The sequence below is a fragment of the Leptidea sinapis genome, chromosome 32 (assembly GCF_905404315.1).
Source record: "Leptidea sinapis chromosome 32, ilLepSina1.1, whole genome shotgun sequence".
NCBI lineage: Eukaryota > Metazoa > Arthropoda > Insecta > Lepidoptera > Pieridae > Leptidea > Leptidea sinapis.
The window spans coordinates 11,795,908-11,822,209 of NC_066296.1; the positions used below are offsets into that span (position 1 = coordinate 11,795,908).

Below are 26,302 nucleotides of genomic sequence, written 5' to 3' on the forward strand. Positions count from 1 at the left end.
TTGGGGCTCTAGCACTACTGATTATTTTTCTCTTTCCCTTCTTGATATTTTTGATGAATGTAATCTCTGCATAATAAATGATGGCTCTCCAACCCGCAGGGTTGCTCCTTCTCAAAATCCAAAAAGTGCAGTTGACCTGACCCTATGTTCTCCTTGTCTTGCTTCTCTTATTTCTTGGAACATCCTTCAAAATTCCAATGGCAGTGATCACTATCCTATTATCATTTCATTACCTGATAAAGTAATCCCTGCTCAAAATTTTTCCCCTTCTCTCAAATACAGATTAACAAATGCTAATTGGCAGCAATTTTCCACTTGCCTTGATGAAAAAATTTTAAGCTTTCCCAATCCTAACCATTCAAATGCTGTTGAAAATTATAATAAATTAGCAGAGGCCATGATATTTAGTGCTGACCAAAATTTTCCCATAAAAAAACCATCCAATAGTAAAATTTCAACTCCTTGGTGGGACTCAGATTGCACCAAGGCTGCTAAGGATAGAAAATTAGCCGAAAAAACATATAATAGGAGCATGACTTTGACCAACTTCATTAATTATAAAAAAGCTGCTGCCAAGGCCACTAATTTATTTGCCAAAAAGAAAAAACAAGGTTGGATCAATTTTTGCCAGAGCTTATCTCCCTGTACTCCATCTACAATTGTATGGAAACAAGTTAAAAAATTTAGGGGTTCTTACACTCCTTCGGAGCATGACTCAAGTGTAGATCCATCTGTATGGCTTGAATCCTTTGCAGATAGGTTGTCACCCCCTTCAGTTCCTAATGAAGACTATCTCCCTTCACCTCCAATCCCTCTCTCATCAACTCATAGTTTAGACTCCCCTTTCTCTTTTTCAGAACTCCTTCTGGCATTGGATGGCTTAGTTGACACTTCTCCCGGGGCCGATGGCATCCCCTATTCTTTCCTTAAACAATCTTCAATCAGATCCCAAGAATATTATCTCAAAATTATCAATAACCTATTTGATGTCGGTGCCATACCTCCATCTTGGAAAAATCAAGTGATCATTCCTATACTCAAACCAGGTCAGAGTCCATCTAAAGCCACCAGTTATAGACCTATTGCCCTATCATCTGCTCTTGCAAAAATATGTGAACATATGATCAAACATCGACTTGAGTGGTTTGTTGAATACAATAACCTCATTTCCGATTCCCAGTTTGGATTCAGAAAGGGGAAGAGCTTATTAGATGGCTTGGGTATCCTTACCACTGATTTAAGATTAGCCCTTTTCCAAAAAGAACCTCTTTTGGCAGTTTTTCTAGATATAGAATCTGCATATGATAACGTGTCTCTTCCTCTGCTCAGGAGCAAACTCATTCAGCTGAGTATTCCAGCGAAGTTAACTCGATTCATATGCAATATGCTAATGGAGCGAACAATTACCATTAAAGGCCCATCCTCATACCTACCTCCTAAAACAGTTTGGAAAGGTTTACCTCAAGGTTCTGTTCTCAGTCCTTTACTATACAACCTGTATACCTCTGATATTTCTAGCACAGTTACCCCCTTTTGCCAAATCTTGCAATATGCAGATGATATTGTTCTATATACTTCTGATAAGTCTATACAGGCTTCTTCTATTCGTTTGAGTCATGCTCTAGAATATCTCTCATCATACCTCTTGCAACATGGGCTAACACTATCACCTTCTAAAAGTAGGGTAGTTTTATTCACTAACAAAAGACGTCTCCCTGTAATCAAAGTCAAAATTTACAATATTGAAGTTCCTTTTGTCGATAATGTTAAGTTCTTGGGTGTATGGTTGGATCAAAAATTGACAGGTGTAAAGCACTTTAACTACATCTCCTAAAAGTGTGAAAAAAATATTAATATCCTTCGCTCATTATCTGGCGTTTGGTGGGGGGCTCACCCCTTCACCCAAAGTTTGCTATACAATGCCATAATTCGTAGCCACATGGATTATGGCACGTTACTTTTGGTTCCAGGCAATAAGGCAGGTCTAGATAAGTTAGACAAATTACAGGCAAAATGTTTGCGCATTATATTAGGAGCTATGAAATCTAGTCCTATTAATGCTATGCAGGTCGAGTGTGTAGAACCTCCCCTCTCGCTTCGTCGACAGTTCCTCGCTAATAAACTGTTTTTTAAATTTGCGGAATTCCGGGATCACCCTTTGCTGCATAAATTAGATCAATTAGTTGGCCTATACAACAATAACCAAATTTCTCAAGATAAGAGATCATGTCTTGCCCATAGTTACCTATTGTACTCTCAACTCCCTAACCCCTTTTTTCAACTTTCGAAATTACCGCTATTCTCAATGCCTTTCAATGCACTCACCTTCCAACCCTTAATAATTTTAGATCTGGGCATTAATAAGTTCACCATAGAAGCTAACAAAACATTTTCTCATGTTATGCATTCAGATTTCCAAAATTGGCATAAGATTTTCACTGATGCTTCTAAAATACACATGAGCCCAGTCGGTGTTGCAGTATGGATCCCCTCCACAAGAATTGTATTAAGTTATAGCTGCCCAACTGTCACTTCGGTATTCACAGGGGAAGCAATTGCTATACTTGAAGCTATTTTATTTATTAAGTCCCATGGCCTAAACAATTCTATTATATTATCAGACTCCAAAAGCTGCCTTCAATCCATCCTCTCAAATCCATTTCGCTCAAAAAGTAGGTTTCCAATTATACTTAAGATAAGAGAAAACTTGAAAGAGTGCTATGATCTCAACATCAACATAGTTCTAGCATGGATACCAGGCCATGCAGGTATAATCGGCAATGAAAATGCTGATGCTTGTGCCAGGTCAGCTGCTCATACAGGTTCCCAACAACATTCTCAAATCTTCTCTCATGACTTGTGCTCCACTTTGAAAATAAATATGTTTGAGAGGTGGTCAAACATCTGGCAGGTTTCCAAAACTGCTAAAGGCGTCTTTTATGGTGATATACAACCTGTAATCCCTTTAAAACCGTGGTTCTCGAAATTTAGATTCCCCAATAAATCAATTATATCAACAGTTTGCCGGTTACGCTTAAACCACTCTTGCACTCCAGTATTCCTAGCCAAATTAAGAATTAGAGACCATTCTCTATGTGAATGTGGACTTGATGAGGGAAATGTAGACCATTTATTCTTTAATTGCCCTTTAATGAAGTCTTCCTTGTACAACTTTATACCTCCTGAAATCCCCCGCCCCACCTCCATGAAATGCCTCCTCACCTTTGTTTTCACTCCTTTTGTAAATACTTTATGTAAATATATTAAACAGAATAATATTAAGTTATAACTAACACAATAAATGTTTTATATAAGTAATATTATCAGTGTTTGTCCATTATAATCTAACAGCATGTATATTTGTTTCAGGTATAATAAGAAAATAAATCTGTTTTGATTCTGGGCACCGGTCATTACTATAATCACTTATAAATTCGTTTACACCGATCAAATGACACACTCTAAGCTTGTTGGTCTACTGAAACGTGACATTGGCGAGTTGTGGTGCCCCTTCCACAGAAGCCACTAGAAAGAATAGAATAGAATAGGATATCATCCTCACTAGTGAATTACAATGGAGCCTACAGAATATTAGTAATTAATAACAGTTCTGCAGCTTTTGGTGTTTATTAACAGACCAGACAGCTGATTGATGTGAATACAGCTGCTCGTTTTGTCCATTTTGCGTACTTTCATAGCATTCCATAGCGGATTTTCATAGTATTTTTGTGCAATTTATAATATGCGACCAAGAGACTCGCTTCGGTAAATATTAAAGTTGATAAACATCCTAACCTTTCCCTCACAATATAATATATTATGAATATATTGTACGTATGTTAGAAAAAATATTATCGAACTAGTTGACCCGACAGTCGTTGTTCTGTATATAATAAATAAAATACTGTTTTTTATGAATTTGTCAATAATATTTCATAACATCAAGAATTATTTCGTAAAATATGCTCCCTGTTGTTGTAATGAAATTGTTTTACAGGAGAACTGTCAAACCGTGCGTCAATAAATTCTCTCATAGAAAATATGTCCATACAAAACAAATATCGGACGACGGGGGACACATCAAAGGAAAAACAAACTTGTTGTTTTTGCTTAATTCCGAACACTTTCATATTTATTGACCTTTTAAACCTTCCCTGGACTTCCACAAATAATTCAAGAATTAGCCAAATAGGTCCAGCCGTTCTCGAGTTTTAGCGAGACTAACGAACAGCAATTCATTTTTATATATATAGATAAAAAAAATGTGATTTGAAATCATTCACTTCAAAAAGAAAGAATAAATTGTACGTGTGTTTAATAAGTTAGCTAGAGTTAAGGGCTCCTTCATAGGTCTTGGTATTCAATTTAACAATAAAATATCAGACAGTATACTAGGACTCTCTGAGCACCAATTCAAGATAAATATTAAAGCTTCTTTGACAAAAAAGGTTTACTACAATATAGATTATATAGAGGATAATGCATGGTTCTTGTCTGGTTCTGCACAGGCCACTTATAATATAAGATTTAATAGGCTAAGTTGTCATATGATTTAAAAGATGGGATGTGAGTTTGTTATCAGTTCTTCTCCCCATGTCAAATGCCTCTTTACGAACTGATGTAGCTTCATGACGTTTACCAAGTGTTGTTGCACAAGTTATGTGATTGTCACTCCCTATGGTAAATAAATATATTTCTCTCTGGACATGTGGCGTTCCTACACAGTGCGGTTTTTAAAGAAATTTTTCATAGTTACCTTCACATGTAAATACAATTTCATCAAATTATACCTTTTATTTAGTGTAGTTTTGTAATTACAAAAGAAAAATAATGAAGAAGTAATACACTAGATGTTTTTTCAAATTGTAACACGCTTCTATTTACATAAATTTAATTTAAAACAAAATTTATGAATGATGCGGGACTCGAACCTCTTCCATTGTGCCAATGGTTCGAGTCCCGCATCGTTTATTAAATTAATTAATTAATTTAATTTAATTTGTGTAATTAATCACATAAGTGAGGGTTATCCAATGACGTTCTATACATATGGACATATCATTCGCAGTCTGACAGTGGAACAGCAAAAGTGTGCTTAAACACAATGTAAGCACACTTTTCTCCTTAGTCGTGTGTCAACTGTGTGTCAATCAACAAGCCTAAGTGTGTTATAAAAAGTGCTTAAATAATTCATTAACGACTCTAAAAAAGATGGCGTGACTTATATCGTCGGTAAGGTTATTTTATTTATATAAGATTTTTAGAGACTGAGCGTTTGGCGATTAAATGATTTATTAAAAAGTTACACGATATATATACAAAATCCTTAAAACTAGTTACCCAATTACAATCGTTACTTAAAAAAATATTTACAAGTTCAGAAAATACACACCAATACTAGAGCTTACATTTGAACCAATAGTAAAACGTTTCATTCAATAAGAATTGAGAATAATATTATGTGTTCTATCTCGCTCTAAAACTAATGCTATCGCAGTTTGTGTAAACTCGCGTCGAAGCTCGATCATATGATGTCAACGAGTATTCCGCACCTACGTTGTTGCTCATTGATTAAAATTGAATGAATAGCGATCGACGCCCGAGTCCCGACGCGTCATTCGAGGACGCTCGGCCTTGCTGTGCGGTTGTGTAACGCGGAGCATATGACTGATCACGTGAGTATATCTGCGATCGTCGAGAGAAAGTACGATGCTTGAATACTTCACTGAGATGACTACTGGTGATCTGTATGATTCTATGAGTTGATGTACAGCATTATGAAATTAATTATAATTATGAAATGGTTCTTATCAGAGCTAATATTACGTTATAAAAATGTTCTTGTCAGAGCTAATATTACGTTATATAAAATAAAATGTTCTTGTCAGAACTTTCGGCATACGCTTATTACAGTTATTATGCACGATTACTATTTCTACGATCTATAATGCTACGTTACAAGTTAGATATTAGACATTTGTGTTAATTGATAGTATTGGTTGTAGTTACAGTATTAATTATATTACATTATTAAGTTATACAACATACATGTATTAATAATTACAAAATAATGCTAGTATAAATAAATCATTATTAACATATACGTCAATTAAATGGAAACACTTATGATGGTAACACGTGATATTTAACTTAAATAAATTTAGAGTTATATAAAACAATAAATAATTTTATGTTACTATCACGACTTAGGAAAATGCATGTAACTTGTTAACTAAGATAAAATAAACATAAATTTAAAACACACAAACTAAAATTATATCCTACATATTATAAGTATAACATACAATAAAGCGAAACTGATACAAATTTCAAAAAACATAAATATGAAGCACGTAAAGATAAGCTAAGGCTCTAGCAGGCGCAGAGTGTCTAAAACTACACAGACTATTAGAAAAAATATCTATACAGTTATTGATATTTGCTAAGTCATTATATGAACGAGATAATCTATTTAACTGGTGCATTATGTGATGTCCACAAGCGAGAAGTTGGAACAAAGAAAGTCCTTACAAATACTTAAAATTTCTAGTCCTATAAGGATTACAGTATAGAGAAAACCTGGACAACAGTTTAGTATGAATATGATGATTTACAACTTTATACATGTATATTAGATCAATTAATTTACGGCGCATTTCAAGTGAATCTAGATTAAAATATTTTAATCTAGCTTCATAACTATGCAGTGATTTTCTAAGTTTGAAACGGTTACACAAAATTCTCAAAAAACGTTTCTGAACATTTTCCACGGTATCAATGTGGTTTTTATAAAAAGGTGACCATGCTACTGAACCATATTCTAAAATACTACGAACCAGAGATTTATATAATATTACAACACTATGTTGGCATTTGAAAGGTTTTGAAATGCGCAAGATAAAACCTAGCATCCGATTTGCTCTTTCAGCAGTAGTATCAATGTGTTGAATGAATGATAGTTTTTTATCAACAATGACACCTAAATCTCTTGTAAATTCTTTATGACTTAAAACTGAATTCGAAATGTGATAGGAAAAATTTACGCTATTTATCTTATTAGTGATTGTGGCAACAGTACATTTGTCAACATTTAGTTTCATTAAATTATTATGGCACCAAGTACTGAGAGCAGAAAGGTCACGCTGTAGATTGAAACAGGCATCAATGTTTTCAATTTTTCTGTATAGTTTAAGATCATCTGCATAAAACAGATATCGACTATTGCAAGTAAAACATGATGAGACATCATTAATGAACAAAGCAAACAATAAAGGACCGAGATGAGACCCTTGAGGTACTCCAGATGGAACCAAAATGGCGTCAGAGAAAAATCCGTTGATAGCTACAATTTGTGTGCGATTTTTAATATATGACGTGATCCAACGCATTAAATTACCATGTATACCACATTCCATTAGCTTTATAAGTAAGAGCTCGCGGTTGACCTTATCAAACGCTTTTTGAAAGTCTATATAAATAACATCTACTTGTCCCTTATCATCGATGGTCTCAAATAGATAGTCAATATATTCAGTTATGTTAGATGTTGTTGATTTACATGATACAAATCCGTGTTGTTCAGGAATCAGTATAGGTTTAATAAAGTTGTAAATATGTCTATATATAACGCGTTCAAATATTTTCGCAAAGCAATTAAGTATACAAATAGGTCTGTAGTTACGAGCACCTGTCTTTTCACCAGATTTGTAAACAGGAATTACATGAACAATTTTCCACTTTTTAGGAAAAGCTCGAGATGATAGGGATTTATTAAAAATAATAGAAAGGGGTGCAGAAAGTTCAACATGACATAATTTAACGAAATGTGACGGTATTCCATCCAGACCGGGTCCTTTATTTGGATTTAGGTTTTTCATAACTCTACTTACATCATCCATTTGAACAACAATACTGCTAAGACAGTCTAAATTACTATTATGGGCGTTAGTAACAAAATCACATGACATATTAGCCTCATACACAGTCTGAAAATAGTCTGCAAAAATTTGACGTATCTGGTTACCATCTGTAGCAATTCTGTTATCTAATTGAACAGTAGGTGGAATAAGTGAGCATTTATTATTATTTTTTACATAATTCCAAAATAACTTACTGCTACCTTTTTTAAGACTAGACTCGTATTACTTATATAAGTGATGTAACAATCTTGCATCATTTTCTATGATCTTTTACGCAGAAAAGAAAAGGTATCATAATCCCGGGGGTTTTTAAATTTTTTGAACTTTTGGTGATATTTATCCTTTTCCTTTGAACATTTAATTAAAGAGTTGCTAAACGACTCTGGTATAGATGATCTACGTTGCTGTTTGTAAGGTGTATTATTTTTAATTACATTATTTAGAACATTATAGAAGTTAGCCAGATCATTATCTATGTCAGTAGATGAGAGAAGTGAATGCCAATTGATATTGTTAAGTTCTTCTTTACATTTTTCAAAGTTACACTTCCTAAAATTAAATGTCTGACTACGTTGACAATATTGCAGTACTGGTTTAGAAATACCATGATTCACACTGACCTCAAAGGCAGGATGGTGTACATCTTCTCGAGACAAGGCTTGAGATGGCTCAAGTGATACGGAAATTTGGCGGGAGAAAAAATGATCAAGCGTATGTATATTTCTATTTTTAATAAAATTATGTTGTTTAAGGTTGCCAATTGACATTAAGTCCAATAAAAATCTAACTTGTGTGTCCATAATTGCAAAATTAGACTCTTACAGTTTTTGATACATTATCTATATGCCAGTTTAGATTGGGCGTATTGAAATCACCTAGTTAAATTAAAGACTCATCTGTGTTTGATAGAATATCACTAGTTTTATGATAAAACATTTTTAACTTTTCTATAGATAGGTCCGGCGGCAGATATACAAGACCCAATTTAGTACTTATGGTTTTAGTGCTTATCGTCACTTTTAGTAACAAGATTAAGCCAAATACATTCAACATTACATTCCCAATCAGTAACCCTATTGGCTACAAAACATTTTTTTATAGCAACCAATACCCCTCCACCGGTAATTTTATGACTAGTGTTAACATCACGGTCTCTTCTGAAAATATTGTAACGATCGTCTAAGAACTCATTATCCCTAATAGAAGAGTTCAGATTAGTCTCGGTTAAGCAGATTACATCATAGTTGTTATTTAATACATTTATATAAAAATCATATAGCTTCGTTTTAAATCTGTTTACATTCTGATGATAAATTAACATAATGTTAAAAACAACAGGAAAGGATATGAAATATATATAAAAAGAAAATAAAGTGATAATTGCTTATTATCTAAGAAATGCTTTTGAGCTTATCTAAGCTGTTAATATTAATAGCTGGAGAATGTTCGTCCTTTCTCATGTATACCTTACCAAATTTAACCCATACATACTTAAAATTCAAAACTTTTGAGGCTTTTCTTGCTTCCATATGCAGTTGTTTAGCTTCAGGTGAAAGATTTTCAGCGACATATATTGGCTTTCTTTCTCCTATAATACCAAGGTCGAAAGAACAAAGCATATCTTTTGGGTTAGCTTTATTATATCTATGAACCGCTGATAAAATAAAATCACGATGTTTCGGTGTCATAAGAGTAACAACAATGGTGCGGGGACGATCAGATACAGTACGTTTAGTTACTCGATTGCATGAGATAACAACATCATCTGGAAGTGACACAGATATTTTATCAAATATTTTTTTTTTATAATTGTATTTAAATTTTCATTCTTCCTTTCTGGCACAGCTTGTATTTCTATGTTGTGGCTTCTTGATATTCGTTCCAGTTGCATAACCTTACTCAGAAGGGATTTGAAATTGTGATCGAAAGTAGAGGAGTCATTCTTTAAATCTGAGATTATATAAGAATGGGATGAAGATTCAACTTGTAGTGCCTCAATTTTTTTGGAAAAAAAAACTAATGAGTCATTGTGTTCTTTAATTTGACTTTGAATGACTCCAATTGAATTTACTGTGTCATTAAGAACTTCTGTATTACGATTGTTGCTTTCTTTTATGTTATTTGAACATTCAATAACCGAATCGAGATTAGTTCGAATTGACTGAAAACTTTTCCTCATATCAGCCAACTCAGTCTGCAAGGAATTAAGGCCATTACTGAAAGCATCAAACTTCTCCTCCTGACTGGTTAGTCTTGAATGCATTTTACTACGAAATGATTTAAGTTCCGACAGTATGGTAGAGCAATCAGTTTGATTATTTATTATACTCGATGTTGACGGCGATGTCTCTATACGTAGTGGCACTCTTATAGGTGTATTAGTGTTATCACCACCCTTCCGAGTAACAGCAGTACGTGCAGGACACACCCAATTGATACGGGCTATTTGTACTGAATTTGAGGATATCCATTCAGTGTGGTATAAACCTTTACATTTAGTGCATCTAATTCTTTTTTGTGTTACCAGAACACCAATATTACATGCCAAACACTCTCCAACCATGATTATTTAGTAATTGTATGGATACGGCATTGACGACGAAATAATACCAATTATTACGAAAATTGAGGGTACATGAAAATTTTTTGTTCGCTATGTGATTGTTTGCAAATTTAATAAAAGTTTATCACTGTAAATACTGTACACTTTCACAATATAACATTTACCAAGGTTCACAACACTTTATACTACAAATACATTACAAAAGTCTGCAATTTAGTAAAGTTAGACACTAAAAATATAATTAAAATCTCTAAGCACAAGTTCCACTGTTGACAGTTGATAAACGTATGATGATATGCAAAAAGCGTATGTAATTTAATAAAATGAATATTTTTTCATTAAATATGGTAAAATTATTGACAATTCCACGACAAGATCCGCTTGTCAGAATGGGACAGATGAAAAGACAGAGTCAGAAATGAAAACAATTGAGTCGCTCTTTTTAACCGACTTCAAAAAGGGAGGTGGGTCTCAATTCGTCGGTATGTTTTTGTCGTTATGTTTCTTACCTCAGAACTTTCAACTGAGTGAACCGATTTTGATTTTTATTATTTGAAAGCTGGTGCTTCTCGTGTTACAATTTGGTTCAGATCTTATAATGGCAACCATGAGAAAACAATAAAAGTCTTAAATTTTCTATAAGAATGTACGCGACAAATTAAAGAATTACTCAATATTGCGCCAACCGATTTCGATGAGGTGAAAGTTTGGTTAGGTTCAGATTATGGGATCCATGACAAAGTAACGGAAATCCCAATTCTTAGGAGCAAATTAACGATACTAGACCGAATCTTTTATATGCTATCCGGATATTTGAGTCACCTACCGTCACCTCGTTATGGTCTAATAAATAATTGTCGTAGTCAAATATCAATGGAGTCAATGGAACTCCTTAAGGAGGTACAGTAAGCGAGTGTATCTGTGGCAGAATTTCTGTCTATAATAAAATTTCAATGCTCTTACATTCATTGCTGCATTGCAAAATTTAGTAGATCTACACAAATTTAGACAAATTATTAGTTAGTGTAGTTAGGATTCCCTAAAAATCTTAAAATAAACAAAAAAATTACAACTTCAGAAACACTATAATAATATGAGCTAAAAAGTATAATTATAATTACGTATTTTTATACAATCTAATTAATAAATCTAATTCTAGTAACGATTATTGTTATTTTTGGAGTCAGTGTCAACCAAGGTAGGTTTGTAACATATAGTTGAGATGTGCTTGAGTCGCACACACGACGCGAGGAGGCGAGAGCGGGGTGCGGCGGGAGGACACCGATTCATAAATAACAATAATCGTTACTAGAATTATATTTATTAATTAGATTGTATTAAAATACGTAATTATTTTTATACTTTTTAGTACAAATTATATCTATTGTTTTTGAAGTCGGTTGTTTTTTTGTTAAAATTTTTTTAAGGCCTAGTGAGCAATGATTAGCAATATTGTATTTTGTGAAATGTGAACAGCTTACAAGAACGTGAACAATTACATACTAGTGCTTTTTACGCGTTATCACGGAAGTATCGTTACCTAGTGATATTTGATACTTATTTACAAAATATGTAAAAGCTAATATTCTTCAGCATGTACAGGACACGAGATAATGAAAGAGAATTGGCGAGAGAGATGTGAAGAAATTTACAAACCAAATAAGCATATTTATATTTCATCACAAAAGGATTTAAGTTGTTTGGATTTAACCACATTTAAAATTTTCTCTAGTATGAGTTTCTCTCATTAAACGTTATCTTAACTTATTAAATCCAAATCCCTTTAGAACGTAAATAAGTAACAAATAAAAACACAAGCCAATAAATAAACATACAAACTTTCCCCTTTATAATGAGTGAGATTATTGATTAAAAACGTAAAAAACCCTCGACTGAACAGATCTTGATCGGAAAATAGGGACAGACTGACGAAAGTACAACTTATAGCAACCCTCATTTTCGTCTGGGTTTAAAAAAATAACTCCTACTCTACTGATGTCACTGTCCTAAAACACCCAATGTCCTAATAAGAGGGCTGCACTAAAAGTATCGGGAATGGATTATTTCTAATGTTCGTGTAATATTAAAATCTTTTTAATTGAAAACTCATTGTGTCAAGTGGCAACATTAGTAATAAGCAATGACTTTGACGTTTTAAAATTACTGTTCCCCTCACCCCCTTTCCTCTATAAAATGTCAACTTCAATTTGAATTGTAATATATTACTCTTGCTGAGATTTTGCACCAAGAGACACCATCTTGTCGTTTTAATATACGCAACACTGCATCCAAAGTTAACGCATTTATAAAATCATCAAAGGTTAATAACCATAAAATTCGTCCAAAGCATACAAATCAGTCTTCCTCACCGCTACTGAACATTTGGTCCTTCGAGCCGGATATTTGCACAAATTCGACGACGAGTGACCTTTGGAACGTGGATACATAGCACGTGGCGGCTCGAGACGAAGACGTATAAATCGCACATGTGGACGAATTTTAATGAATGAGCTGCAAATAATCAAGTAAACGGAGACTAAGCGCACTTTTTGGAATCGAAGTTAAGTTGGATATTCATCGAAAATTATACGCACATCGGTGGGGACAATCCTTCAATCCTTTCCATCATCTCCTGTTTATTGTAGGTACTAAATCTTACTTGTGCAGTATATTAAATTAACTAATTAATTATCTCTAATTGCAGTGTAATATCACATTTCCAGCCATTTAAAGGTTTGATGACGTTGCTAGGTGGCAATCAGTAACGTGTGATTGAGCTGACGATCATAAAACTGTAAGTATTCCTCTTTAAAATGGCCACCAAAATGCCTACCGAATCTAAATCTCGTGATAAATCTCCTATTTTGCTAAGTGTAGATAGTAGTGAGTTAGTGCGTGATTTGGTTAGGAAACGTGCTATTATAAAGGGCAGGCTTACCAAATTTAGTAATTATTTAGAATCTATAGCGAAGTGTGAAGATTTTTCTAATCAAAAACGCATTGATTTAAAGTTGAGAATTCAAGGATGTACTACTTTATTTTCTGAGTTTAACGATATTCAAACTACAATAGAAGAAAAGGTGTCTGATACCGAGTTAACCCAACAGTTAAATCAACGTGAACTTTTTGAAGACACTTATTATTCTCTAATATCTCATGCTGAATTTTTGCTTAAAATTGATAATGATGCTGACTGCTCTAATTCATGCCATAAAGGTACTAGTCACATTAATTCCGTTAAGTTGCCTATTATATCGATGCCTACCTTTGACGGATCTTATGAGCACTGGCTGGAGTTCAGAGACACCTTTATATCACTCGTTCACGATTCTCAAGATATTTCAAAAATTCAAAAATTTCACTACCTCAAATCATGCTTAAAAGGTGACGCAGAACAAGTCATACATTCTATAGAATTTTCATCTGATAATTATCAACTCGCATGGAATTCACTGCTCGATCGTTATAATAACAGCAGACTTTTAGTTCACAATCATGTTAAATCTTTGTTTACTATAACAACGCTAACATAAGAGTCACCGTCATTAATCCGAAAATTAATAGACACTGTTCAAAAGAATTTACGTGCACTCAAAATCCTAGGCGAACCTACAGACACCTGGGATACCTTGATTATTTATATTGTTGTGTCAAAGTTAGATAAAGTAACAGAGAGAGAATGGGAGGCTCATAAATGCACTCTGTTCCCAAACCCAAATGTAAACAATTCTACAAAATTATTAGTAACCGATTTAATTAATTTTCTTCGTAACAGAGCAGACATGCTGGAGGCATTGCAGCGTTCACATAATGCCGACATACATAAACACCTACAAAATAATAAAAAAACACACACTTAATTTCACAATATGTTACACTGCAATGTTTCCAGCGAGCCGAGTAAGACGCAATATGAAAAACAGCGTAGTAAGATGTCGTGCATAAAATGTAACGCGAATCATAGGTTGTTCTCATGCAAAAGATTTATTGAAAGTAATTTAGATTCAAAACTTAAGCTTGTACGCGAACACAACTTATGTGAGAATTGTTTACATCCGGGACACAAAGTAATCAACTGTAGATTTGGGCCTTGCAGACATTGCAACAAAAAACATAACTCATTGTTACATAAGGCTAATTACAGTTCAGGTTCATTGCATACTTCAATGAATACTGAGACACCGATCGCTAGTGTGAGCGATGCGCCCGAGTCCCTCCCCGCGAGCGCACTCACCGTTCAATTAAACAAGGCACACATGCAAACGCAATCTATTAAGTCTACAGGTGTGCAATCTGTTTTATTGTCAACAGCTATCGTTGAAATAGCCGATGCACATGGTATATATTATAAAGCGCGGGCGCTCCTCGATAGTGGTAGCCAGCGTTGTTTCATTTCCGAATCATTTTGTAAACGTTTAAAAGCACTATTAGTACAGTCCACAAACGAAATTCGAGGTGTCGGTGATTTAATAATACATTGTTCGCAAGTTTGTAATATCGTTTTCAAATCTTGCGTCGATAACTTATTTACTACTCACATTCAGTGTTACGTTCTGCCTAAAATCACCGCTACAATGCCTGCCGTATGCGCGCACGGATGAAGAGCAGGCTTGTGAACAATTTTTTGCTACCACGACTACACGCACTGACGATGGTAGATTCTGTGTACACATTCCTCTCAAGGAATCGCGCGCTGCTTTGGGTGAATCATTCTCTCAGGCTGAACGCCGTTTTTTATCATTAGAAAAACGATTATCACGCAATCTTGATTATAAGAAATTATATACTGAATTTATTCGTGAATATATTAATTTAGGTCACATGACTCGCGTTAATACTTATCCCAATTTACACTATTTTTTACCGCATCATGGCGTCTTTCGAGAACACAGCACGACTACAAAGCTCCGTGTAGTTTTCGACGCCAGCGCAGTAACCAGTACCGGTAAATCGTTCAACGATATTCAGCTCGTCGGTCCTCCAATACAAGGAGATCTTTTAGGCATTTTATTACGATTTCGGCAATTCAAGTATACAGCTATCGCCGACTGTGAGAAAATGTATCGGCAAGTGCTTGTCGTGCCTCAGCAACGTTCCCTGCAGCTGATCATCTGGCGAGAAGAACCGACGCAGCCGCTTAAATTATATCAGTTGAACACAGTCACATACGGTACGGCATCCGCGCCTTTTCTAAGTGTTAGGTGTTTGAAGCAGCTGGCGATCGATTGTGATAACATTCAAGTAAGAAGAGTGATTAATGATGATTTCTTTGTTGATGACCTTTTGACCTCATGTGACGACAAGCAAAATTTAATTGATATTTGCAAGGGTACCATGGAGGTACTAAAGTCAGGTTGTTTTTCAATACGCAAGTGGATATTTAACTTTAATATAGAAGATACAAAATTTATGTCATTAAATGACTGTTCACTTAGAGATTTAAATTTAGGCGCGCAAAATCAGTGTAAAGCTTTGGGAATTGGTTGGTGTAACGTTACTGATAATTTCAATTTTAACACTCAATTACGCACAGACAATATTGACAATACTCCCGTAACAAAACGATTAATATTGTCTATTGTTTCACAGATATTCGATCCATTAGGTTTGCTTAGCCCGGCAGTCATCGTCGGAAAGGTGTTGCTACAGAGACTGTGGCTGTTGAAATCAGAGTGGGACGATCCTATCCCTACTGATATAATACATACATGGAACAGCTTTGTTGACAGCTTAAGTTATCTTAGCACAATTAAAGTTCCACGTCATGCCTTTCAGTGCAATGCTTTGCGCACCGAGCTTCACATCTTTACCGACGCTTCTCAGCCTGCATACGGCGCCTGCGCCTATGTACGCACTGTATGTACTAACCAGGTAGTAGTCAAGTTATTTTTATCTAAGGCCAAAGTGGCCCCATTAAAACCAGTGAGCATACCTAGATTGGAATTATGCAGGGCTTTATTAGGAGCTCAGTTATATAAGATACGCACATCACTAACTCGTGAGTTTGATGACGTCATATTCTGGACCGACTCAACGATAGTGTTAGGCTGGTTACACATGGCACCTTCATTGCTTAAGACATTTGTTCAGAACAGAGTCGCTGAAATTAACGAACTTACAAATAGTTACACTTGGCGTCATGTTGCTGGCAAGGAGAACCCAGTTGACCTCGTCTCACGCGGAGTGAGTTTAAAAGACTTAGCATCGTTAACGTTTTGGTGGGAAGGCCCTACTTTTTTACATAATTTTGATTTTCACAATAATACACAATCAAATATTCATATTCCAATTCAAGAACTCCCTGAAGTTAAACCTAATGTAATTAATTCCTTCATTTCTAAACACGATGATAATAATATATTTTTATTTCCCTTTAATAAGTTTTCACAATTTAATCGCATGGTTCGCGCCACTGCCTATGTACTGAGGTTCATTCATAACGCGCGCAACAAAGTAATTAATAGGCTAACCGGTTCGATCAAGGTCAATGAACTCACAAATGCAATCAACTCATTAGCTAGGTTGTCGCAAAGAGAATCTTTTCCAAACGAATACAACTTGTTAATGAATGGTAAACAAGTTAAACCAAAAGATAGACTATCTAAGTTTAATTTATTTTTTGATAACAAGTATAATATTATGCGAGTAGGTGGTAGAATTAACTTTATTAATTAATTAGTGTTCGGTTTTTATCACACTGCAGTACAGACATTGTAGATTACGCAACTAGCCAACAAATAAAATTTTCTTTCATTCCCCCTTACTCTCCGCATTTTGGTGGCCTTTGGGAAGCCGGAATAAAATCGAGTAAATACCATCTTCGTCGTGTGATAGGTAACGCACACCTTACCTACGAAGAATACAGCACAGTACTTGCACAAATAGAAGCAGTACTCAATTCCCGACCTTTGTCTCCCTTGTCCTCGGATCCACACGATTTTTCACCACTCACCCCTGGACACTTCCTGATCGGCCGTCCTCTCACTGCGCCAGTCTGCGACGACGACCTGCGAGACGTTCCTATCAACCGACTTTCACACTATCAAAGAGTGGAGCAGCTAAGGCAACATTTTTGGAGTCGATGGTCGAAAGAATACATTTCCGAACTGCAGATGAGGAGTAAATGGAGAGAAACCGTAACCGACCTCAAACCTAACGCTATGGTTTTGATTAAAGACATTAATCTTCCGCCGTTGAAATGGCAATTAGGTCGTGTCATTCGAACGATACCCGGCAGCGACGGAGTTTCAAGAGTTGCCGACATACGCACTTCAACAGGCATCACGCGACGAGCATACGCTAAGATCTGCCCTCTCAACACAGATGATGACACTGAGCTGAAGAAGACGGTTGTAAGCTGAAGCTTTCAAGGCCGCGGGCATGTCGAGTGGCAACATTAGTAATAAGCAATGACTTTGACGTTTTAAAATTACTGTTCCCCTCACCCCCTTTCCTCTATAAAATGTCAACTTCAATTTGAATTGTAATATATTACTCTTGCTGAGATTTTGCACCAAGAGACACCATCTTGTCGTTTTAATATACGCAACACTGCATCCAAAGTTAACGCATTTATAAAATCATCAAAGGTTAATAACCATAAAATTCGTCCAAAGCATACAAATCAGTCTTCCTCACCGCTACTGAACACATTGGTTTTAAAAATCGAATACCATTTATTTATTAAAAGATTCTCGGTCTTGTCACAAGGTCTTTTCAAACTTGTTTAGTCGTTGAGAAAATGGAATGGACTCGAGAAAATTCTAGAGCGATGATTTATTATGACTTTCGAAGTGGTTTAACACAAAAACGGTGTGTTGACCGGATGATTTCTGCATTTGATGATGAAGCCCCTTCCAAAACCACAATTTATCGCTGGTTTGCTGAATTTAAACGTGGACGTGTCAAGCTCAGTGATGATCCCCGTCAAGGTCGTCCAAAAACTGCAGTCACCAAAGAAAACGTTGATGCTGTGCGTAAGCTGATTGAGGAAGATCGACATGTGACATACCGTGAAATTCAGGCAACTTTAGGCATTGGCATGAGTCAAATACAAATAATCTTGCATGAACTAGGTGTAAAAAAGTTGTTTTCCCGATGATTACCGCATTTGCTCTGTGAAGAGCAAAAAGCGGACCGCGTGACTTGGTACGTCAAAACTCTCGAAAGATTCCACGCAGGATCCTCAAATGCTGTCTACAACATCGTATCAGGTGACGAATCCTGGATATACGCGTACGAAACCGACACAAAAAACCAGTCACGAGTTTGGGTGTTCGAAAATGAGTTAAAGCCAACAAAAATTGTTCGTTCACGGAGTGTTGCAAAAAAAATGGTGGCAACGTTTGTCTCCAAAACCGGCCATGTTGAGACTATGCCTCTTGAGGGACAAAGAACGGTTAATGCAGTATGGTATGCTATCATTTGTTTGCCACAGGTCGTTTCTGAACTCCGTAAAGAGAACTGCAACCGCCGCATCATCCTCCATCACGACAATGCGAGTTCTCACACCGCGCACAAAAAAACATAGAATTATTATTCGAAGGTTATTACGGTGCCATTTGTGGCATGTGCCATTTTTCGACTTTGATTTTGTATGAGGTGCATTGTCTATATGTATAGAACGTCATTGGGGTTAACACTTTAAAATAATAAATTGTTTACGCTTTTATTTAAAAAAAAATTGTCTGGGTTTGTGGTAAAAACGCAAATATTTAATGCAAGGTGTAAATAAAAATTGGTCGAATCGTCGAGATGTACTCCCTCGTGGTAATAATGCCCAAGTTATACAGCGGCAATGAAAGCTAGACATTTTAAAAAATATAATAAAAAAAAACTAATTTGAAGAAGTTTATTGTGGTAACTTAAAACATTAACATTTGTCAAACATTAATCAGAATATTTCACTAGTTACAATTGCATCATAACTTATGAAAAATTCGGTCAGTTTGGATACCTATACAATATAACACAAACAAAACTATACGTACGTTTTTTAACTGATTAATTACTTTATATTAATATTTATTTTAATTACATAAACTTAAGAATACCTATAAAGTACACAAATTTGAGATTTAATTAAAAATAATATTTTTAAAATAAAGCTTTGAAAAAATATTTATCACACCATTATAACCAAAACATAATTGTCTGAAAATCAAAATTAAAATGAAATAAAAAAAAAAAAATCCCAACAAAAATATCCACTTTTGCAGCCAAACAAATAGGAAGAAAAAAAAATAATCATATTGAAAAGTAATTCCGCTTAACATTTTTAATGTTTTTTTTATACATAGATATAGACATATTTTTTTGTTTATAATTTACATACTATTTGTAGTATTTAAAAAAATAATATGGAAGTGAGATATGGTATATTAAAATATAGTATTATCTTATACTTTATCTTATTCAGTTGTTAATATTTAATTTGCCGAAATTATTTGATAAATTATTTCGGGAACCAGATCCTCGTCCTGGAACAAAGAGAACATTTTATATTACACAATTATAAATAACGTAATTGACATTTTGATAAATGTAATAAAATTTATATAAATTTACATAAGAATCATCATCATTTCGGCCGGAAGACGTCCACTGCTGGACAAAGACCTCCCCCAAAGATCGCCATGACCCTCATCCAAGCAGTTTACCAGTGTGCGGTTCCTTTGCACAGGATGCCGGCTAGATTATGGCGACCACAACGGCGCCTATTTCTGCCGTGAAGCAGTAATGTGTAAACATTATTGTGTTTCGGTCTGAAGGGCGCCGTAGCTAATGAAATTACTGGGAAAATGAGACTTGACTCTCAAGGTGACGAGCGCAATAGTAGTGCCGCTCAATTATTAGGTTTTGCAAGAAACCTGAGCACAATTGCACTAATTGCACATTGCACTAATGGGCAGGGCGTATCAATTACCATCAGCTGAACGTCCTGCTGGTCTCGACCCATATTATCATTAAAAAAAACCTATAGTGGCGATCTTGACCAGACCATCGGTCCATCTTGTGGGGGGCCTAACAACACTACATCTTCCTCTACGTGGTCGCCATTTGAGGACTTTACTGCCCCATAAATGTTATGAATGAATATAGATAAGTTCCTTAAGAATATTAGACCTAGAGATAGGGATTAAACGCGCCTCCGTTCCTGAGGATGCCTAGTCCTCAGAGGAATTGGTTTCAGCAGGGTTTCACATTACCAACTGAACCAGTCGTTCTGTCTAGAGTTCATGCGGAGCCGATAATAGATTTTGCATGAGGACAAACAAAAAACTTAGCTGAATGAAAACATAAAATATTCATAACTTTTAAATGAAATAAAATTGTTTAGGCTGCATCTAGTGCTCGACCGACGGTGACGTCTGTCAAGCGAAGCATAACAATGAAAACATATGATCGCATACAGTTCAGCGCTGATGAATCGCTACGGGCGTACAGCTACGTCGCACTAACGAGAATCGTCGATCCGGAGTACGTCAGTCCGCTGACGCGCTATGCCGAAATATACTGCATTGTACACGCGCAATCAAGTTTGCTGTCAACTGAGCACTAAACGCAACATGATCAGCGCCACGGACTAGTAAAAAAGGACTCTGATATTAGCGAGTGAAGCACCTTTATGCTAGTGTGTGCGGTTACGGGGTATACCAGTTATACAATTTTCTTCTTCCTTAAATAATCATATATCCACAAATACTTTTATATTATTGTTTTTACACTTTTTCACAACGCACGACGGCATTTTTAAAATATTTTATTGCGACGCAAACTGATCTGTCACAGACGATGGCAAATCTCATAATGGCGGCCGATCGTCTTGTATTAGTGTGTGTGCGTGGGGCTACGTATTTACACGTTAACCGGCTTGTTTTGGTGCCTCACTGAAATTTAAGGTGACACGGAGTCCTTACTTTTTTACTCGTCCGTGGATCGACACGTACGTGTACGCGCTACGCAGACCGACGGTCGAGCGATAAATGCAGCCTTTAACTAGAGTTGACCACACGGTCATTATTTATGTCTGACCATATCATTGATTACATATTGAGATGACTTCTGGATACGGACCTAACATTTCGCCTGCTCTTCGTGGAGTCTACATCGACCACACACCACTAATGAATGGACGCGCCCAAAAGGCAAATAATCCAAAATGGTAGTTTGTACTTGCACTCACAGCAGTCCCCAATCTACGACTGATAGACGTCCATTGATAAATGCCACTGTGAGATAAACACTTATAGCAAAAACTAAGTAGGATTATAATATCATGTCGATCCACATCATTTTAGCGCATGCATTAGCACCCTTACCTTGTTACCTACGATATTTTAGTAAACTTACCCCGGCCAAAAGACTGACTCAAGCTTGGGAACTCGGATTCCGACAGTTCTGGGGCGGTGAAATCTGTTGATAAACATTTACACTAAATAAGAGAGAATATCCGAAATAGAACTTAAGTGTCTACCGCAAAGAACGCAGTGACAGACAGTTGATACTATCAATAGTACTATATACAAATGATTTAAGTTTTCTTTAGTGTTAATTCCGCCAATATCAGTTTTTAAACAATTCGATACATGTTTCGCCTCTACACGAGGCATCCTCAGGACGTGTTGTCTCGCCAAAATCTGGCACGAGACTGGATATAACGATACAGGACCAGTAAAGAAAACTTAAATCATTTGTATAATTATGGATTTCCGCAAAGCAACGTCTACTTCAATAATTTTTTTTAGTTAATACTATGTTTTGTATATAAAATTCTTACTGCTTCACGACCAAATAATATTTCAAAATATTCCATATTTGGGGCTGGCATCAGCAATAGGATTCTCATTACAATACGTTGACAATTACTAATTAATAATAATAGCTACCAATCACATTCTTTTAAAAACGCAATAGAGTTTTTTTTTCAAGGAAAATATCGCTTGAATTTCTTTGGGAAGTGTTGTGGGGTTACATCGCCGACCGCCGCCGTAGCTATTCCTAAAATAATTACTGCTGCCATAAAGCCGAATGTCTACCGCCAACTAAACTAAGCTAGTCTAGCTTAGCTCACATACCCGAGCTAGTTTTTCATACATATTTAACCACCGCAAACTAAGTCATCAAAGCTTCGTAAAATAGCCCAACTAAGTCGAAATAACTTAGTTAAACTAGTCGCCTTTCAACTCCCTTGGCGCCTTGCGCTAAGGTTTATGTTTGCGTATTGTTTTTATAAAATGAGCAATAATCAATCTTCTTTTCCTATCCCAAATGTAATCCTCCTCTGAACTCTCGTCATACCTCTTCTCTTCTTCCATCACATCCGATAAATTTTACATTCATCACTAACGTAATTTTAGCTTATTTCTCAGTGTACGGTTGACACATTTGCTAGGTTAGGACAACTTAATCCACTGAGTTTAGTTTTACTTGGTTTATAGTTAGCGTTGGACGATCGGCTTTAATCGCAGCTACACCTCGGTAATGCTTTAATAATTGCTATATCACGACCGAGTGGCAGTAGCGATCCTCGAACAAATCTGATTTTATTAGTGCAGTTTTGCACTCGGCTCGATCTTAATACCTTAAATAACTCTGTTTGAACACATTTTAAATGAAGTCAAGCCTATAAATATATCGACTTCAATCTATTTGCGCTTTGACGTAACTAGATCTTTTTTTTCAAGTTTGAAGAAAAAATTCCGAAATAAAATTATTCTTTACATTTATCATATTACTTCTCGTAAAACATTACAAATATTTATTAAATACTCGATGAAATCTCCAGTAATCTTGGCTATCAATATTGAATAAATTATTGCATCAAATTTGATTTGATTTAATATTGGCCCATGTAAACAACGACGAGATACTACACAAATTTATTTTTCTATAACGATTTATCGAAATGTATATGTCAAGTTTTATTTGAAACCTGCGCATGCAGATGTTACGCCTCTGGCGCTCTTACTCAACTGCGTACGTCAGACACATCGTTCGTAAATGTCGGTATGTTTGTTAGATGCTTTAGGAGAGGCTCCATCTACACTCTACAGCAGAGATTATCAATTCTATTTCTTCTATCACCCCTTTTGAAAATGAATTATTTTTCAGGGCCCCTAATTTTTTATGCACTCCTGGTACAAGTATTCCTAGTTTTATACAATCATACCAGGCCAGAAATATAAAATAATTAAAGTGTCTGTGCACTCATACGTTTCAAATTCGTATCCGTGATTTTTCAAAGTGACCGTCATACAAAAACGTAAATTCAAATCGTATTTTTTTTTCATGGATCCGTAAAATCACGGATGAGTGCACAAACACCCTGATTCAAAAGGAGATTGAAACGCTTCCATACATTCCTGGGCCCAGGTGATAACAAGATGAAAGTAGCACCATTTAAAAGCTTACATTTAAATAATCCATAATTGAAAATTTTGCAAGATTTGTCAATCTAGGAGCTGAGTAATCGAAGATATAAAAATGAGGTTATGTCTTAAACTATATGTTGACAGCTGATCTATAGTAGGTTTATTAAATGCCTAGCTGCTAAGGATTTATCACATACTTATATTAGCTGAGTACCAACCTTGTTTTTTTTTAGATAAAAAATATCTACCTATCTACGTATACCTATCTACTACTGTAACGACATTTTTTTGCATTATAATATAACACAATTGGTAATTAGATATAATATAGTATACCTAAAATAAGAGACACTTTTATTTGTTCAGATAAGAATACTATATACTCATTAGCTCATACATGAACTGTAAAACAGACTGCTAGAGACAACTTTTCTTGGAATTCAATTGGGTAGGTAGTTAACAAGTCGGTAACTCAACGAATACAACAAGAAACAAAGTGACAAAGACGAAGAAACAAAATGATCTGTCAGACTGTCATTGTCAAAGTGTAGTTAGCGTTGAGGAACAAGGATTTCACTTGTATCGATTTTTTATGTCAATCGATTTATTGATAATAAAAAAATTGCTCAGTTCTGTTTTATTCCTGAGGAAATAATTTTTATTCATAATAATATGGTCATTCGAACATAAACTATGCACCTTACTAATATTATTTAAATAAGACAACTGGACCTTAATGTAATTTTAATCGATTAAATATTCATTCGATTACATTTTAATCGATTTTCTTTAATTTACTGTTTTTTCGGTTTGTAGATTGCAAAATGAGCTAGTTTTTTTTATTAAAATACAAAAAAAGGGTATATTTCAACATGTTAACATCAGGCCCAAAAGTCCCATTCTCCTTTTAAATTTAAAGTATGTATATGACATTACAAATCAACCATCGCTCCCCTAAACCACGCCAATGCCCCCCATTTTTTTCTGGGCCCTTTTACGCCCCCACTAAGTCTCTAAGGAGGCATTATCGCCCACTTTGAGAAAGATCTACAGGATCTAATTACAGTTAATAGCGTCCTCAATCCCAATAATTACTGTATATTAGGAAAATTGACTTGAGATTTCATAGTTTTGAATCAACACGATTTTAATGCTTTACCTGTTTGAATAATAGAATCCTAATCAGAAAAATATTCTAATTGTAAAGCTCTGTTCAAACTGAGGCTACTATCGCGCAGGACTCGGGACGGAAGTCGCTCGCACCGATTGTGTCAGCTAACTTGTATGGACATGATCAACTTGACGCCAGTAGTCGCTCAAGTCAAGCGAAATAACAGCGGGACGCTCGGCGGGATTGTTTAATCTCACAATGCATTATGTTTCTCCACTGAAGAACCAAAATTGCTCTAAAACGCGTCCCGCGTCCCGCGCGTTATTCGCCTCAGTTTGAACAGAGCTTTAATATAATGTGTTACTACGACTAAATATGAAGACTGTAGAGAAATACTTACATTCCTTGGATCCGGGTTTACGCAATGGATTATACTGCCGCTGCTGTTTCGGCAGAACTGAAAATAATATATAAAAATAGATAACATCCGTCCCAGCCTAGCGAAACTCTCTAAGAACAAAGCGATTCACTCGATTGTATGAAACGTGCAGTCCTTGACAGATGACGGCTATACTCTTGTATAAAACGGAGATAGTTTGTTTAAAACGTCGCCAATCGCCATACTGTAATTACTACTATTTCAAACTCATGTCAAATGACTGCACGTTTCATAGTAAACTAAATTTCAATTTTTACTTAGGCAGTCCCGCCTCTTATTACGTAGTATTTACATCCTCTTTGATCCGTCCATGTGTTGTTAGTTAGAAGTGTTGGTGACTGACGCAATAAGCAACATTAAAGTACTCAAGACGACTCATATAGCTCAGTGGCTAGTGATCCTCACTTCTGAGCTAGGAGTCCAGATTTCCATTCCCGGTAGGTGCAAGCGTCTGTATGGTTAATATTAAAGTTTGTTTTCGAGTCTAGTGCATATTATATATATATCGTACTCAAGAACGTCGAGCCAAGCGAGTACGAGCATGATTCGGTATTCGTCTTGACTCGGGTGTAATCGGCGTGCAGTGAGAGTGTCTGCGACAGCGGCTGGGCGAGCACGCACTAAGGCAGTCAGTGAAGAACTTTGGAACGAGGCGGTTGTGTCGTACGCGCATGCCGAGTACACCACGTTCTTATTACGTAATAGTGTTTTAGCTGTGAAGTGAGACGTTTGAAAGAGATTGTGTTTTACTTGCTGTCGTGTTAAACGCTCACAACAATGAATAACAACGAGGATCCTGACCACGTGACCGGCCTTGCCCCATCATATAAATATATTGTGTTAAGTATGTCTGGAGCCCATACGCCCTGCATAATTAGTTCTACACAGTGTGTGCAG

At 35.7% G+C, this 26,302-nt stretch overlaps 2 protein-coding genes across 2 annotated transcripts in view; one reads left to right on the forward strand and one right to left on the reverse strand.

Moving 5' to 3' along the window:
* The first annotated feature begins 9,620 nt into the window (after nucleotides 1–9,620).
* On the forward strand, nucleotides 9,621–19,409 carry LOC126974337 (uncharacterized). The gene is made up of 4 exons (XM_050821793.1): nucleotides 9,621–9,690; nucleotides 15,227–15,484; nucleotides 16,406–16,800; nucleotides 19,380–19,409. The coding sequence occupies exons 1-4, from the start codon at nucleotides 9,621–9,623 to the stop codon at nucleotides 19,407–19,409; spliced, it is 753 nt and encodes a 250-aa protein (XP_050677750.1).
* LOC126974283 (protein maelstrom homolog) overlaps nucleotides 19,320–26,302 on the reverse strand; it is a 29,152-nt gene continuing 22,169 nt past the window's right edge. The window contains exons 9-11 of the mRNA XM_050821747.1: nucleotides 25,367–25,423; nucleotides 21,835–21,897; nucleotides 19,320–19,961 (exon numbers count right to left, since the gene is read on the reverse strand). Coding sequence (XP_050677704.1) covers nucleotides 19,897–19,961; nucleotides 21,835–21,897; nucleotides 25,367–25,423 — 185 coding nt within the window. The 3' untranslated portion in view covers nucleotides 19,320–19,896. The remainder of the gene's footprint in view (nucleotides 19,962–21,834; nucleotides 21,898–25,366; nucleotides 25,424–26,302) is intronic.